The sequence below is a fragment of the Rutilus rutilus genome (assembly GCF_951802725.1).
Source record: "Rutilus rutilus genome assembly, chromosome: 16".
Lineage (NCBI taxonomy): Eukaryota > Metazoa > Chordata > Actinopteri > Cypriniformes > Leuciscidae > Rutilus > Rutilus rutilus.
The window spans coordinates 25614478-25630863 of NC_140224.1; the positions used below are offsets into that span (position 1 = coordinate 25614478).

The 16386-nt window shown below is 37.1% G+C and overlaps 1 protein-coding gene across 3 annotated transcripts in view; it reads left to right on the plus strand.

Moving 5' to 3' along the window:
* The window catches only part of cacna1g (calcium channel, voltage-dependent, T type, alpha 1G subunit), a 143086-nt gene that overhangs the window by 32571 nt on the left and 94129 nt on the right, over positions 1-16386 (plus strand). For 2 of the 3 annotated variants that reach the window (XM_084434383.1, XM_084434384.1), the window contains exons 9-12: positions 7538-7689; positions 9005-9190; positions 9282-9396; positions 9906-10061. In XM_084434383.1, coding sequence (XP_084290509.1) covers positions 7538-7689; positions 9005-9190; positions 9282-9396; positions 9906-10061 — 609 coding nt within the window. Of the gene's footprint in view, positions 1-7537; positions 7690-9004; positions 9191-9281; positions 9397-9905; positions 10062-15121; positions 15188-16386 lie in introns of all 3 variants that reach the window. The other variant, XM_084434385.1, reaches the window with a different exon arrangement.

The window sequence follows — 16386 nt, forward strand, 5'->3', positions numbered from 1 at the left end:
GGAAGTAGGGTGGCCATTTCCATAACACCAAAAAGGAGGACACTTTGCGGCATTTAGTGAGGCAAGAATAATTGCATAGGACTCTGGTGTACTCGCAACTACAATACAATTTTGTCCATCATATCGATGGTATGTGATTCGGAAATAGCCTACTCTATTTATTGCCAGACAATTTGATTGACGATATATCTTGATGTAGACATATGTGTAACAGAAGAGGCAAAAAAGTTAAATAATGAATGCGAAAAATAAATAAATACACATTTCAGTTCTTAACAAAGAAGTTCACCCTCTGCAGCAGCTCAGGCGACAACAGCACCTCTAGGGTCATCATGGCCAAATTCGTGTTCTTTTGTCCATTCCGGATTAAATGAGGTCTGACGTTTTGGCATGTTAATGTTATGATATGACGTAGCCAGCACATGGACTTGTTTACAGTTTTAACCAATGATATATCAGATATTTATTTGACACCGCTTTCAGCCAATCATTTGTTTGACCAGAGATCTTGCGGCATTAGACGCTATGCTGCTGTGCCCCATTAAAGATTCTTTAGCCGATTCAGCGCAACTCCAAAAAGGAGGACAAATGAGTGTCCGGACACCGGACAGGGGGCTTAAAATCTGGACTGTCCGGCCAAAATCCGGACGTATGGCCACCCTAATTGGCAGCTGTGGCAATAAGTAGTGATGTGATTATCCCTTCTCTGAATATGAAATGTTGTGCCTCATAGGAATATTGCTCTGAATTTCCTCTGTTTGGAATATTGACAGATTTCAAACATTTTCAACTTCTCAACCCCATGTTGTGGTGTAGGAGATGCTACAGTATGTGTCACGTACCATGCTTATCTATACCCTGTTTTCCAGCTCAGGTATCTTGTTGACATACTTGTAGGTGAACTTTTTTAAGCTCTTAATCTTACATGCGCTATGAATTCATTTAAGTTTCCCTGCGGACTGGCGGTGCAGGTCTGGCTCATAGTTTAGAGAGGAGGATGTTACTGTCTTATCCCTCACCCTGTGTTATACATGAATAAAGAACTGTGCCTTCATTCAGGGACACGAATATTTAGCATCATAAGAAAATTCCACACAATTCCAAGCCACTCATTAACCCAGTACACAATCTCAACAAGCATCTCTGCTGGGAATCTCTCTCTCTCTCTCTCTCTATGTGTCTTTCAACCTCTTCCTCCCACGCTGCCCCTTTTCTTCCTTTCCCTTCCTGATGTGCTATTGGGGCATAATGGTTATTGTTGCTCTGGCTATGAAAGTTAATGAATACAGAGGGTGGCTTGCTTTGTTTCAGGACTTGCCCTGGGACTTCACACAATCTTTGTAATGATAGTTTGGCCTAGTTATTATTGCAAATACAGCAATGAGCTCCTATCCTCAGATCAGAGCACATATGTGGGTGTTTAACTGCATGGGTTTAACCAAATGCGAAAATTATCAATAATTTGTCTTAGGGAAAAATTAAATATATGAGCCCTTTGCGATATGCAACCCCAACTTCCTGTCTCAATAGAAAATGTTGTGGGGTCTTTAAAATGTCAGTATTTTGTCCACTGCACATCCGCCTCAAGCATTTATTTACTTATTTATCTTACTTCGTTGTTTTAGGCTATTCAAACCGTTATGTGGTGAACATGTGGTGAACTTTTAGCTTGTCTAAAAGCCATTTGAGCCATAATGAGGTTTACATAATGAGAGGAAATGAGACCAGCTAGTTTATGCTTCAATGAAACGATCTCAACTGCTCGTCATGGGTTTAAATTATTTCGAACAATTTCTGTTTCACTGGATGTAAAGCATGTACTCGTCATTGTTGGTAATGAGGAAACACATATCTCATACTTGGGAAGTGGCCACCACAGTGGTGCTTTTGCCAAGGGAAGGTTTTTTTTATTTTTTATTTTTTTTATATGAGCACTGTAAAGCTTTCCTCAGAAGAGAACAACCTCTTCTGCTTCCACCAGTGACAACTGAAAACAATGACCCATCAGGGGGTCTCTAAGGCTACGTTCTTACCGCAAGTCTTAGTGGTCCATTCTGATCATATCTGATTATTATTATTTATTTATTTCACATTATGTTTTTTAAATGTGGCCAATATCAGATTCGAGTGTGAACGGGTCACGATCCTGAATTGAACCACATCCGCAAAAGAACAATGACAAAGTCGGCACGCAGCACAGAATTATGCAGTAAACACAGAGGTTATACTGAAGTCAGCATTTACATGTTCATTTATAAGCTGATGTGCCACAGGTGAAAAGGAGGAAGCAGACAAGGATGAGGAGAGCAATGTTTTTCTCATACAGTTTTTCCAAGTTTTGCTGTCACTGTAATACTTCTGAGTATATCAGCTCACCATCCCTCCACTGACTAACTTTGCTGCCGTCTTCTATATTCACAAAGTGACCGAAGAACAACTAGTAGGTCAAATCTTTTATAGTAACTCCCATCAGTGGAGAATTGTGACTAATGTTGATCTATAGAGCGATGTAAAAGTCACATGAATTCCGATGACTGTTCAGACTTAGGTCACTTTTCAAAACATCGGACTTGTATGTGATTTAGGACCATGGAAGTGTCTCAAATCAGAATAGAAAAGATCAGATTACATGTGGTTTCTGCTGTTCACACTGTTATAAAAAAAAAAAAGACTGTTGTGTGTGCACCCTAGCTTATATATACATACCTGTATGTTTCCCATGGCACAGTGCTTTGTTTATTGGAGCTGTATAATTAGATAAAGGGACAGTGATCTCGCGTTTGCTATGTGCTGGAATGAGCAGCAGCTGATAGCGGAGTGCAGCTGGTGAGATATGGCCCTTTAAGAGCAGTTCATCTGAAGAGGGGTCTGAAGTTCAGGCTTGTCCGAGCTCCCTGTCTGGATGTTTCACACCAACACCGTCTTAACATAGTATTTTTGAACCCTTTAAAGGGATAGTTCACTTTGAAATTAATTTTTTATATGTTTTAGCTTACCTCAAGGGCATCCAAGATGTAGGTGTCTTTGTTTCCGAAGTAGTTTCAATTTTGATATTTTTAGGTCAAACCGTTCTTGTCTGTCAGTCATATAATGCAGGTCGATGGTCACTGTCTCAAAACCCAAGCACAGAGTCCAAATTAAAACAATTCCCCATCGTCCAAATTAAACAATTCCCCATCGTAAGTACACATTGATGGCCTAAGACACGAAACGAGCGGTTTGTGTGAGAAAACGAACAGTATTTATATCGTTGTTATCTCTTGAACACAGCACACGTCCAAATGATCTGACGGCGCGGGCGGGTATAGAAATATAAATAGATGTCGCCTTGGCTACGGTTTCGTTCCAATGAACTGCAGTAGCGAAGGCGACATCTAGTGTATACATCTATACCCGCCCGCGGGCGGGTATAGATGTATACACTAGATGTCGCTTGGCTACGGTTTCGTTCCAATGAACTGCAGTAGCCAAGGCGACATCTATTTATATATCTATACCCGCCCGCGCCGTCAGATCATTTGGACGTGTGCTGTGTTCAAGAGATAACAACGATATAAATACTGTTCGTTTTCTCACACAAACCGCTCGTTTCGTGTCTTAGGCCATCAATGTATACTTACGATGGGGAATTGTTTAATTTGGACGATGGGGAATTGTTTTAATTTGGACTTTGTGCTTGTGTTTTGAGACAGTGACCATCGACCTGCATTATATGACTGACAGACAAGAACGGTTTGACCTAAAAATATCAAAATTGAAACTACTGCGGAAAAAAAGACACCTACATCTTGGATGCCCTTGAGGTAAGCTAAACCATACCAAAATTTTATTTCAAAGTGAACTATCCCTTTAAAGGAATAGTTCTGCCATCATTTACTCACGCTCAAGTTGTTTCAAACCTGTATGAATTTCTTTCTTCTAAACAAATATATATATATATATATTGAAGAATGTTGGTAACCAAACAGTTGATGTACCCCATTGACTTCCATAGTATTTTTTTCCTACTATGGAAGTCAATGGGGTACATTAAAGGGTTAGTTCACCCAAAAATGAAAATTCTGTCAGTAATTACTCACCCTCATGTTGTTCCAACCCCGTAAGACCTTCGTTCATCTTCGGAACACAAATTAAGATATTTTTGATTAAATCTGAGAGCTGGCTCACTGAGAGCGTAGCGCGTCTGTGTTGCACGTCACCACTACGTGAAAAGACTCGAGGCCCAGAGAGAAGGAAATGAAAAGTGGAATAAAGTCGTTATTTTTGTTTGTTTTTGCGCACAAAAAGTATTATCGTCGCTTTATAAACTTAAGATTGAGCAACTGGAGTCACTTGGACTATATTAACGATGTCTTTAATACATTTTCTGGGCCAGCAAGTTATAGTGTCTTAGAAGCCTATGGAGGAGTGATCCAGCACTCAGATTTAATCAAAAATATCTTAATTTGTGTTCCGAAGATGAACGAAGGTCTTACGGGGTTGGAACAACATGAGGGTGAGTAATTACTGACAGAATTTTCATTTTTGGGTGAACTAACCCTTTAACTGTCTGGTTACCGATATTCTTGAAGTGAACTATTCCTTTAAGTAAAATAATACACATTAGGCTCAAAATATCCTTTATTTTTTTATGAAGCTCCTAAGAGGACATGGTGATGGAAAAAAATATGAGATGGAAGGGAAAATGATATTTCAATATATTAACCGCAAAAGTTTTATGAGCGATCACAACATTTCTCGGGGGAAAACTCGGGGTGCATCGATTTTGATTGCTCACTTGATTGCTTTTTTTTTTTTTTTTTTAACTACTACTATCACCATGTCCCTCTAAAGGGGCTACATAATTTTTTAGATGGAAAGTATACATGGAAAGTATAAAACGGAGAGAAAAAAGTAACGTCTAATGTTTCGTGAATCAAAACCTTTCAAAGAGTTCAGCGTTAGTCTTCAGCCTTGCCATTCCCGGAAAAATCACTCCTGCAGAGACTGGTGTGTGATGTACTCTTCCCACAAGTGGTCCTGATTTGAACTGAAGGGCCTCACCCAGTGAAGAGTCCAAGTGCAAGCTCCTGCTGGGTAGACTGTGCCCAACCCTCGGCTGCTCAGATCCAGAATCAGCTAAAAAAAGAAAAAAGAAAAACTGCTGGCTTTCTTCCCTACCTCTGTGAAACACCACAAATAGCCCCACACTTCATCATCGTGCTCCACGGACCACTTCTAAATCTGATTAGATTACATTTAATTCTATTAGCTAATATAGATGTTATTTTTCATTTCATGCACAGTATGTAATTGTATTTTTTCCTCATTACTTTGCGGAAACAATCATCTCAGTAAAACAATTAGAGTGGCTACATAGTTTTTTGTCATCATTTAAAGCTCTGAAGTTCGGTGACCTGTCTAAATGTCTCTCTCTTAAAATCACTGTTAGTTTTCATAGGCAAATAGTTGCGTGCTTGGGGATGTTGTGTTTTGTTTTCAGGCGTTTAAGACTCTGTTCATTAAACCCAGCTAGCTGTGATGTTTCAAGAATGTGTTATGCGTGCTGGGTCTCTTGCCCAGTCTCATTTTTACAATCAAAAAAAAAAAAAAAAAAAAACCCAAGCGAAATATGAACCGGCCCATATGTCTCTCCTTCAATTCACCCCTGCCTCATAAAAATAAATAAATAAAATCTTTTTTTCTCTGCATACCGAACTATCAACTACATCAATTACACCAGGGAATCTGCTGTTCTTTCTTTTTAGTTCACCTGCATCTGAAGTTTAAGTTCAGCTTCCAGTCATTCGAGACAATGTGCTCTGATAAAACAAATGAACAATGAGAAACTTAGTGTTTATGATGTCAAAAAGTTAATCCCCACATTTGTTTAACTAGCACAGTCTGCACCGTATTCTATTAGGAAATATGAGGCCATGAAAGTGTGAGTCTGTGTTCTGTTTAATTAAATGAGATCAAAATATGGCTCAGGCCCTTGAGAAGTTGAGAAGATTCGTATGTTTTTAGAATATATTTTTCTTATGTAACTTCTTATTTTCAAATGCTTTGCGAGTTTTTGTATCAAATAGCCAGGCAGACCGAAGAGTGACACGTCTGGAGATCTGTAGTCTGTAGCTGTTTCGGATGGTCTATAGAGATACATGCATTGAGACAACCTCTAACAAATGCATTTCCATTTTCTTGCATTTTGCAATATCTTCGAAGTGTATTTTGTGTTTTTTCAGATGCACCGATGTATTAGCCACCGATTTTTTGATAAATGAAAAAGGCAGATATTAAAAAACGATTATTGCATAATCCAGTGTTTTTTTCTCTGGGTAAAATAATTAAATGCTTGCCTAAACAAAATGAAATCTGTACAAAATATAGATTGTACAGTTTAGTGGGGAAAAAGTAGCCAATCTTTTGCTGAAGTAGCAACATATATATTTGATATATAAAGTTACATCACTGGAATTATTTGTTAATGAGTTAATGTTGATATTTGATTGCAAAAAATAACCTCTGAAGGTTGTCATGTTGTCTTATGTTTTTTTGTTTCATGCTTTTGTGCCTCTCTTATAATGCTGGCCTGTTGTATGTTAAATGGATCCAATACATGTTCATTGAAAATTATTTGATGCAGTAATAAATTAGATACTATAACTTAATGCATGTGTTTTTGAACTTTGCTCATTAAAACATGATCAAAATGGTCTTTATCGACTTTGGACATCATTTACTACTCTTCCCCTCATTCATTTTTTTAAATCACAGTAGACATAAACTTTCTTAGCACTCCAATTACAAAAGAATGTGTTTTCTAATTAGTTTTTTGTAAAAAGTGTATTGGGTCGCTAGCGACCCGAGGAATGTGATAGTGTTCGTATATTTTTTCTGCACAACAATAATTGATAAGTGCAATGCACCTTCTTAAAGGTGGCAATGTCTTATATCATAATTACCGCAGGTATAAAACAAAAGAATACACAAGTATAATCAGCAAAACTTGAAATGGCTCAACTATTTACTGTAGAGCGAGTACTGTACGCAATCAAATATTAGTCTCGCTGTCACTTGATGGTGGATCTGGTGAAGAAGCTGTCAGCGATCAAACTATTAATTTTAAAAACATTGAAAGCGATAGTTTAAAGAATATGCTTGAGATCGCAGATATGAGCCAGATGTTTAATATATTGGGGAAATGAGCTCTGACGATGACAGTAATGATGGCTAAAACATCTGCTTAAAATGATCCCTTCCCAGAAGGAAACGAAATATGGTTTATTTTATTCTTTTGAAATTATTATTATATAATTATCAGGAGAGCTTTATACTTTTACGGCAGTTAGAGGTTCATCCGTGTTAGATATAGATCAGGGTCACTAAAAACCTAAATATGTAATGATGATTGGTGAAACACTTGTGCATTTAAGAGTTAATGACAACAGTTCAAAAAATGTATGACATGATGTGACCTTCGCAACTGTACTGATATGGCACATCTCTGTGATAGTCTGGGTTTTTATCTTCTTCTCTCTCTTTTTTTCTTTTTCAGCCTGACGAGTTGACAAATGCTCTGGAAATCAGTAATATCGTCTTCACCAGTTTGTTTGCCCTGGAGATGCTCCTAAAAATGCTGGTCTACGGTCCATTCGGCTACATCAAGAACCCTTACAATATCTTTGACGGCATTATTGTAGTAATCAGGTATACATCATCATCCTCATTCCTTCCTTGGAACTTTTAAATGTGTTACAATAATAACGCTGCCTGCATCACTGTTTATTGATGTTCATCTTCATTTCTGAAAATGCACACTGGCAGTGTGTTATATCACAACAGTGACAGCCAGACAGAATGCAGCTATTATGGAATGATGGGACATCTGTTGCCTGTTCAGTCTGATGACTGTCAGCTGTCTTGATGAATGCTGCAATTTCACGCCCATTCATTCACAATTGCCATAAATTAGCATATACTAAGACTTCTCAACAAGCAAAAGATTTGGCATGGTACGATGTTATGATGGTTTCTTGCATTTATTATTGCTCATCATGTTGCATAGACACAGTCACCAACACGCACTATTCTGGGGGCGTGGTTTAACTTGTGTGGGGGGGGGGGGACTGGTTACCATAGTAACGCAATCATCCTTTGATGGTAAAACAAGCAGCAAATATGTAACAAGCACAAAATAAGCAGCTTTTTTTAAATGAACAAAAATGATGAAACATCAAATATTAGTTAATTATTTTATAGAAAGTAAAATAATAATTGAAATGAATGAATGGAATCCAGTCTGATGGAATTCAGTGTCCTCCACACAAATGTGATGTGTTGTGAATCTGCATACCGTTCAAAAGGTTTGGGTCGGTAAGTTTTTTTTCTTTTTCTCTCTTAAGTCTCTTACGCTCACCTAGGCTGCATTTATTTGACCAAACATAGTCAAAACAGTAATATTATTACAGTTTAAAATACATGTTTTCTATTTATATTGTCACGTGATCCTTCAGAAATCATTCTAATATGCTGATTTGGTGCCCAAGCAACAGTACAGCGCTGCTTAATATATATATTTTTTTTTTTTGTGGAAACCATGACGTTTTTGGTGAATAAAAAAGTTCAAAAGAACAGCATGTACTGGAAAAATATATATATATTTTTTAAACCGTATAAAGACTTTGCTGTCACTTTTACTATCAATTTAACGCATCAAAAAATTCTGCAGTAACTTTACATAAAATAAAATTGTCATTCTGCTTTATTTAAGCCAATATTCACTATTTGAGATAGCTTCTTATATTCAAATAGCTGGTGGCATTTTTTGCTTACTTTGAAATGCAGCAAACTGCGCTAACACCGCACCAAAACACGTTGGATTGTTTTTCTTTCAAGAAATAACCCAATCTATTGGATTTCTCCCCTCAGAAGGGTAACTGTGGTAGTCGGGATATGTTTAAGCATTGTCCTTCTTATGCATTCTGCCAGATAGTCAGATCTGTGTGTTTATATGTGTTGACAGCGTCTGGGAAATTGTTGGTCAGCAGGGAGGAGGTTTATCGGTGCTGCGGACCTTCAGACTCATGCGGGTGTTGAAGTTGGTTCGCTTCATGCCCGCCCTACAGAGGCAGCTGGTGGTCCTGATGAAGACCATGGACAACGTGGCCACCTTCTGCATGCTGCTTATGCTTTTCATATTCATTTTCAGGCAAGATGAGAGATAATTTTGTGCAGTTTGAATGTACTGTATTCTGTCAATTTATTTTTCCTTTAACTGTGTTTTTTTTATTGTTTTACAGTATTCTAGGCATGCACCTGTTTGGATGTAAATTCGGCTCTGAGAGAGATGGAGACACTCTTCCTGACCGCAAGAACTTTGACTCTTTGCTGTGGGCCATTGTTACAGTTTTTCAGGCAAGATTCTTGCATTTTACACAAACTGCTATTCCAATCAGGCAACTTGAGTGATCCAATCATAAGTGGACATCACTAAATACAGATCCGACATGTTTTGTGATCCCAAATAATTATGGTCAAATGAAGCACATTTCAAACAAACACATGTACATGTTCAAAATGTTGGAGTCAGTATTTTTTTGTTAGAAATTAATTTTTTTATTAAGCAATGATGCATTAAATTGATCAAAAATGACAGTTAATATATTTATAGGTAACGCTTTATCCATTAAGGCTCCATTTGTTTACATTAGTTAACATCAACTACCCATACACAATTATTGTTAAAAAAACTATACGGAAAACAGTATTGACAATTCACAATATTGCGGTTTTAATCAAATAAATGCAGCCTTCTTTCAGAAATTTACACAACTACACAACCCCAGTTTTTGAACATGAGTGTAAATAACAATTTGATTGTGTATTTGTCGCTGATGTTTGTCTAATATGTTGATGTTCATCAGATATTGACTCAGGAGGACTGGAATAAGGTACTGTATAATGGGATGGCCTCCACCTCTCCAGTGGCTGCTCTGTACTTCATCGCCCTCATGACTTTTGGAAACTATGTCCTGTTCAACCTGTTGGTGGCCATCTTAGTCGAGGGATTCCAAACAGAGGTAAAGCCATTCTCCAAACTAGCCTGAACACTTTCATCCTCTTTTTTTCCCCCCCATTCACTTTGACAGTCTGTCTTCTCCTTTTTGTTCTTTAGAGTCTAGCACATAATCCAACACCATATCTTTCTTCTCTCTTTCTCCTCTAGCTCTCTCCTGTCCCCTTCGTCTAACACTATGTCCTAAACAGTCACGATGTGACAAGATTCAAGTGAATTTAAGCAATTTTTCTGTCGAGACTGAAAGAAAAAAATGCCGCTTGATGCAACAAAATCACAGCCAATCTGTTTGCGTGCTTTCTCACTCTTCACTCCACAGAAGAGTGTGAAACTAAGAACATGTACCTTGAATTTTCATGACTAAACAGCAGCCTTTTTATGATTTCCTCTGAGGTACTTGAAGGATTTGTCATATCATTTGCCATGTTAAACTTTTTTATCAATCTCTTCCCATCTTTTTTTGAGGTTTATTATATGTGAAGAGCGATTTTGGTCCAGTGAATTTCGTGTGGGCAGGGATATGAAGCACAAAACCACTTAAAAGAGATACTGGTTTATTTTCAGAAAAGAATACTAGCATCCTACTCCTATGGCATAAATTCTAAGAGTTGCACGCTAGTATGCTATTCTGAATTTAGCCAGTATATTGGGGTGAATGGGAGAAATCATAATGGTTAAATAGCAGCTGTGAAGAATAGAAGTCTTTCCTTTCAACTTTTTTTACTTAAAATGTAGTTTAACCGAAACAACATAATATAAAAAATGTAGGCTTGTCCTAAGTTGCATACTTATGCACCTTTCTATGCTATTTTGTGGTAAAAATACTGAGTAGTGTGTTCACGTTAAAAAAATCCCAACAATAAAGTCACGTTCACACTAAGATCGATAATAACTATACTGTCCATACCAACGCACAATTACAAGTGTTATAAGTGCAGTAGCATGTGCAACCTTTAATGTTCAAGTTCTTTAAAGTTGGATGGATTCTGATTGGCTGTCAATGTTTTCATAACTCTCCAGCTGGAAAAAAAAAATTCTGGAAGTGATTCCAATGATATCATTCTTCTCCGTCATTATTGTTATAACTGTGGCATGGACTTCCCTATTCTCAAAGAATTTAGAATGATTATTAAAACTTTATATTTATCATTTTACATCATTTATATACTATATCATCCTTGGTGTGAACGGGCCTTAAGAAGTGCTCTTTGAAGATGTAGTTATTTAAGAAAGTGTGGAAAATATCATACACTAGGCTATAGAGTACATACTGTGTTTAAAGGAGAACTCCGGTCAATTTTAACATTGAGCTCATTTTTTTGTACATTTGAAGTGCTGTCAATACAGAGAACAACGACAAAAATCGGTGTTGCCTACACCGAGTTATTCTATTTTTAAAATTTGCACCCTATTGACTCCAATGGGGCAAGTAGTAAGCCTGCTTTTTAGCCTCTTAACATCCTTTAAGTGTCATTACAAGTGCACAGAAAATGTGAGTGATTCCTTCCGAGTGAACACGAGTGGATCTGACTGCAGTAGATGTTAGAGATATTAATAAAAATGAAGTTAATTCAGCCAGCGCTCATACCTTTGTTTACATCCTGTTTTCGGTGGAAGGCCATAGTAATCGATTGTCGAGTTCACGCGCATAGGTTTAGTACCTATGATCACGCGCGTGAACTCGACAATCGATTAGTATGGCCTTCCACCGAAAACAGGATGTAAACAAAGGTATGAGCGCTGGCTGAATTAACTTCATTTTTATTAATATCTCTAACATCTACTGCAGTCAGATCCACTCGTGTTCACTCGGAAGGAATCACTCACATTTTCTGTGCACTTGTAATGACACTTAAAGGATGTTAAGAGGCTAAAAAGCAGGCTTACTACTTGCCCCATTGAAGTCAATAGGGTGCAAATTTTAAAAATAGAATAACTCGGTGTAGGCAACACCGATTTTTGTCGTTGTTCTCTGTATTGACAGCACTCCAAATGTACAAAAAAATGAGCTCAATGTTAAAATTGACCGGAGTTCTCCTTTAAGTGCATAGTGTATAGTATGTCATTTGAGCTAAATTCATAATTTGAGCTGAAATGTTAAATATACAATACTATTGTTGATTTAAAAATATGTTATGGATACGTTATCTTGACAAACAGCTTTGGATATTTTGGTCTTTCTTATTTAAGTAGATAAATAGTCTGATTAGAAAATAGCTGCCTGGGAGCATTTCCAAGATGGCTCCTGAGAAAACTGAAATGGGACTTTGTGTCAAGTACAGAAGCAACTAACAAAACATAGTGTCATTGTCACAGCTGGTTAAGACAGACACTTGGAAAGCTTGTTGCTTTGTCGCATTGTGCCTGGTTAGGACACTATGTAGTATTATTTATTTATTCAACTAAGTGATGAGTTTCTTGTTCTGTGTATAATAGTACCTACAGAGGTGTAAAGTCCAGGTTCAAAGTAAAGTAAAAGTATTTTGTTCCAATAACCTGGATTTGCTAATTAGCACAGTTTTTCATGGGTGGAATAAACATATATGGCAGGACTTTTACTTTCTGACCCCTGGACTTTACACCTCTGAGTACCTACTCCACACTCATGCTCGCCCATGAGCGGTCCTTCTCATCCTCCTTCCTTCATTCTTTTGCTTTATCGCCTTCTTTTTCCATGATCTTATGAGACAACTTATCTCCCAATGCATAGCAGCCATTCTTCTCTGACAGAAAGACAGACACACACACACAAAAATGGCCAGGCTCAGGATAAATCAGAGATATAAATGTTATACCTATGTATCATTTTGGGTGGAGGGCTTGTTTTATTACTGTCTCTTTGGAAAGAGACAAACCGATTCATGCAGGATGGCGTGTGTATGCAGTGCAAAATATCTAGGATTTTTGATCACCTTTATTTGTACAAGGTACTGTATGATGAACTATTGAAAATTAAAACTTTTTTTTTGTTGGTAAGCTTTTTAGTGGATGCAAAACCGTTTATCTCATGATAAATGTTAGTGTAAATCTAAAACCTTAACAGTTTATTATATCCTCTTCTCACATGGTCGATTTAAAAGATTCGTCAAAACTTTTAATGAAAAAAAAAGTTGCTCTAGATTTTGATTGATTGTTCCAATGAGCAAAATCATTGTTAGAATAACGAACTATGAATCAAAAATCTTAAAGTGCTTTTTCTGTAACACCTCATTAGAGCAACAACAAAAGGAGCAGCAAATCACGTAATTGAAAATTGGTTTGTCAATTTGACTAATGGTAGTGAAAGAGAAAGCTCTTAAGTTTGGATGAGCAGACACAGACTTTTAGTCAACATGAGAGAAGGTGATATCTGGACGGAGCTCAATTTTTCGCTTTTTTCCCCTCTCTAAAAGATGAGCGTGCCTCTCCTGTGCCTGCCTGCCAGATAGAAATATCTTTTATACTGCGTCATGGCAGTTTAGAGGAAATTATGTTGCTCAGAAGCCTTCAAAATCAACTATCCACTCTTAAATTAGAGAGGATAGCCCGCACTCAGCTGACCCCTATCTTCCTTTACCTTCGCTAATGCATCAGATATTATAATCTCATCCCAACTGATGTAATGCCCGTATTCTCCCGCTTTCCCGTACTACTGACGAACACTGTTGACTTAATATTTTAACCTTACATCTTTTTCTGCAAACATCATGTTTATTTTTAGTTGGTCGAACTTTTCAGTGCGTCAGGGTTGCTGGGGAAACTGGTGGGTGAATGACGCGTATGAAGCAGAGAGATCAAGCACCAGGATGAATGTCCCCTCAACAGCGTAATGTCCCGTCCACTGAAGCAAAAAGCTTCACATAGTCGCACTGCTGTAAACAGACAGTCTTGTTCGGATCATAGCGTGCATGTCAGATTAAATGTCAGCGTGTTCAGTGAGCATTTCAGTGAGCATTATCTTACTACTTAATTTGTGTCCATCTTTCAGTGGCACCTATATAGGTCAAATAGACTGTACACTTCTAATCAGTTTGGGGTTGGTATGATTTTTAAAAAAGGAAATTGTTTCTTATTCTCACCAAGGCTGCATTTATTTGATAAAAAAGAAACAGTAATATTGTGTAAATAACTTGTTAAATATATTTTAAAATGTAATTTATTTCTGTGATGGCAAAGCTGAATTTTCAGCTGCCACTGACTGGAGTCATATGATCTTCTCTCAGTCTTCAGTTTCACATGATCCTTCAAAAATCATTCTAATATGCTGAATTAGTGCTATTAATATTGAAATAATTTGTGTGGCTTAATATTATGATGGAACTGTTTTTTATTTATTTATTTAAGTAATAGAATTTTCTAAAACAGTGTTTTTACTGATCAATTCAATACATCATTGCTAAATAAAATTATTTAAAAAAATATTACTGACCCCAAACTTTTGATTGGTAGTGTAATTATGTAACTATGCCACCATAAATGCATGAATAATTTAAAATAAAATAAAATAAAATAAAATAAAATAAAATAAAATAAAATAAAATAAAATAAAATAAAATAAAATAAAAATATATATTATATTATATTATATTATATTATATTATATTATATTATATTATATTATATTATATTATATTATATTATAATAATATTATCCCCAGCAACCCCCCAAATTGTGAAAGAATAATTTTCACTCATGAATTGGCACCTCTGAGTCCAGTCCTTAAATTCATTGAAAGTATTTGGGATGTGCTGAAGCAGACTTTACAGAGTGCTTGACTCTTGCATTGTCAATACAAGATCTTGACCAAAAATTGATGCACCTCTTTATGGAAATAAATGTGGTGATGTTATTTCCACCAAGAGGTGCATCGACTCCACAAACTCACTGTACCGAGCATGCTAACAGCCTAAACTCCACCCAAAATGCACACTTGTTTTTACTTCAACAGAAGTATTAAGTGAAATGTGGGAGTACAATTTCTCATAATTTTGTCTTTTGTCAATTTTCTAACACTTTTTTATGCTTTTTCCCCTTTCTTACCTTTTCGCTCTGTGTGTTAAAATCCTAACACGTGTCCACTATAGGAAATAACCAAGAAGGACGATTTGCATGGCCAGCTGAGCTGTATTCAGCTGCCTATAGACTCAGGGGTATGTAGCTCTCCGCATGATGTAACCTAGTGAGACTAACCAGGAGGACCTCAGCGTTTGTGGACAGTGTCACTTGTGATTGTTTCTTGTAGAAGCAGACTTGACTCAAAGTCTTTCTTCAGGTTCACTTGCTCAATGCCTGGCGGCAGAGTACAAACCTTGTAGAGCCTCATGCTTTATTTTATCTGGCTGAAAGGATGTGTTTGGGCTTATGGAAAGCCTCAGCGAAATCAGACAAAGCCAAACAGACTGCTGTGCAAATAAGGCAACTGGGAAGTCTGTTTGAATAGGTCTCAAAATCGTTTAATATGCAGATACGTTTCTTAATACTGCTTTACTCCTTTAATCATTTTGATCTTGTAGAATTGCTCTGCATGGTATCATCATATTTTTTATTCAACTAGACTTAAAGTTTTCCGCTGGGTTCAATAACTCAGTCCATTCAGTGAGCCAGAGCTGAGTGGAAGCACTTGACCCTGTTGAGGAGACTCTGTCTGTTTGTGGTTCTGGACATCACATCCTGTATTTGTTTTCATTCATACAGCTGTGCTAGGTGACATTAGCAGTGGAAATGCCATGAAATGGAGAGCACCAATGGCTATGTGCACTCTCTGAGAAAATGGCACTAAAGCTGTCATTGGGGCGGTACCTTTTCAAAAGGTCCCAATATATACCATATAGGTACTAATATGCACCTTTAAGGTACTAATATGCACCCTCTATGTGTAAATAAGGTACAAAGGCGTACCTTTTGAAAGTGTACCACCCTAGTCATCTGTTTTGGATCTTTTTTTCTGAGGGTTTGAACTTGTCTCTTACGTCTTCCAGTCCTTCACCTCGACAAACAAACTTACATAAACCTCTCCGCTAGTCCTTACTCAGGGGCTATTAGCACATCTCATGTCAAAACATGCCTGAAATCTCTCTATCAGCAAGGTTGGTCAAGCCCAGGAGAATTCCCAAATTAAGACCTGTGATTGTTAAGCAGCAGTTGCACAGCAACCTTAATGTCTTAATTGACAGTAGAACCCCAGTAGGCTTTCTTTCACATCTTGTACCTGACCAAAGTAGTTCTGGCAAACACAGCTTAATGGGATCATACTAAAATGTCAGACTGAAATTTAAGTTATTCAAAGAAAATCTTGACATTTATGAGAAAAGTACAACACAATCTCATGGCAGTTTGTAACTATTTAGCA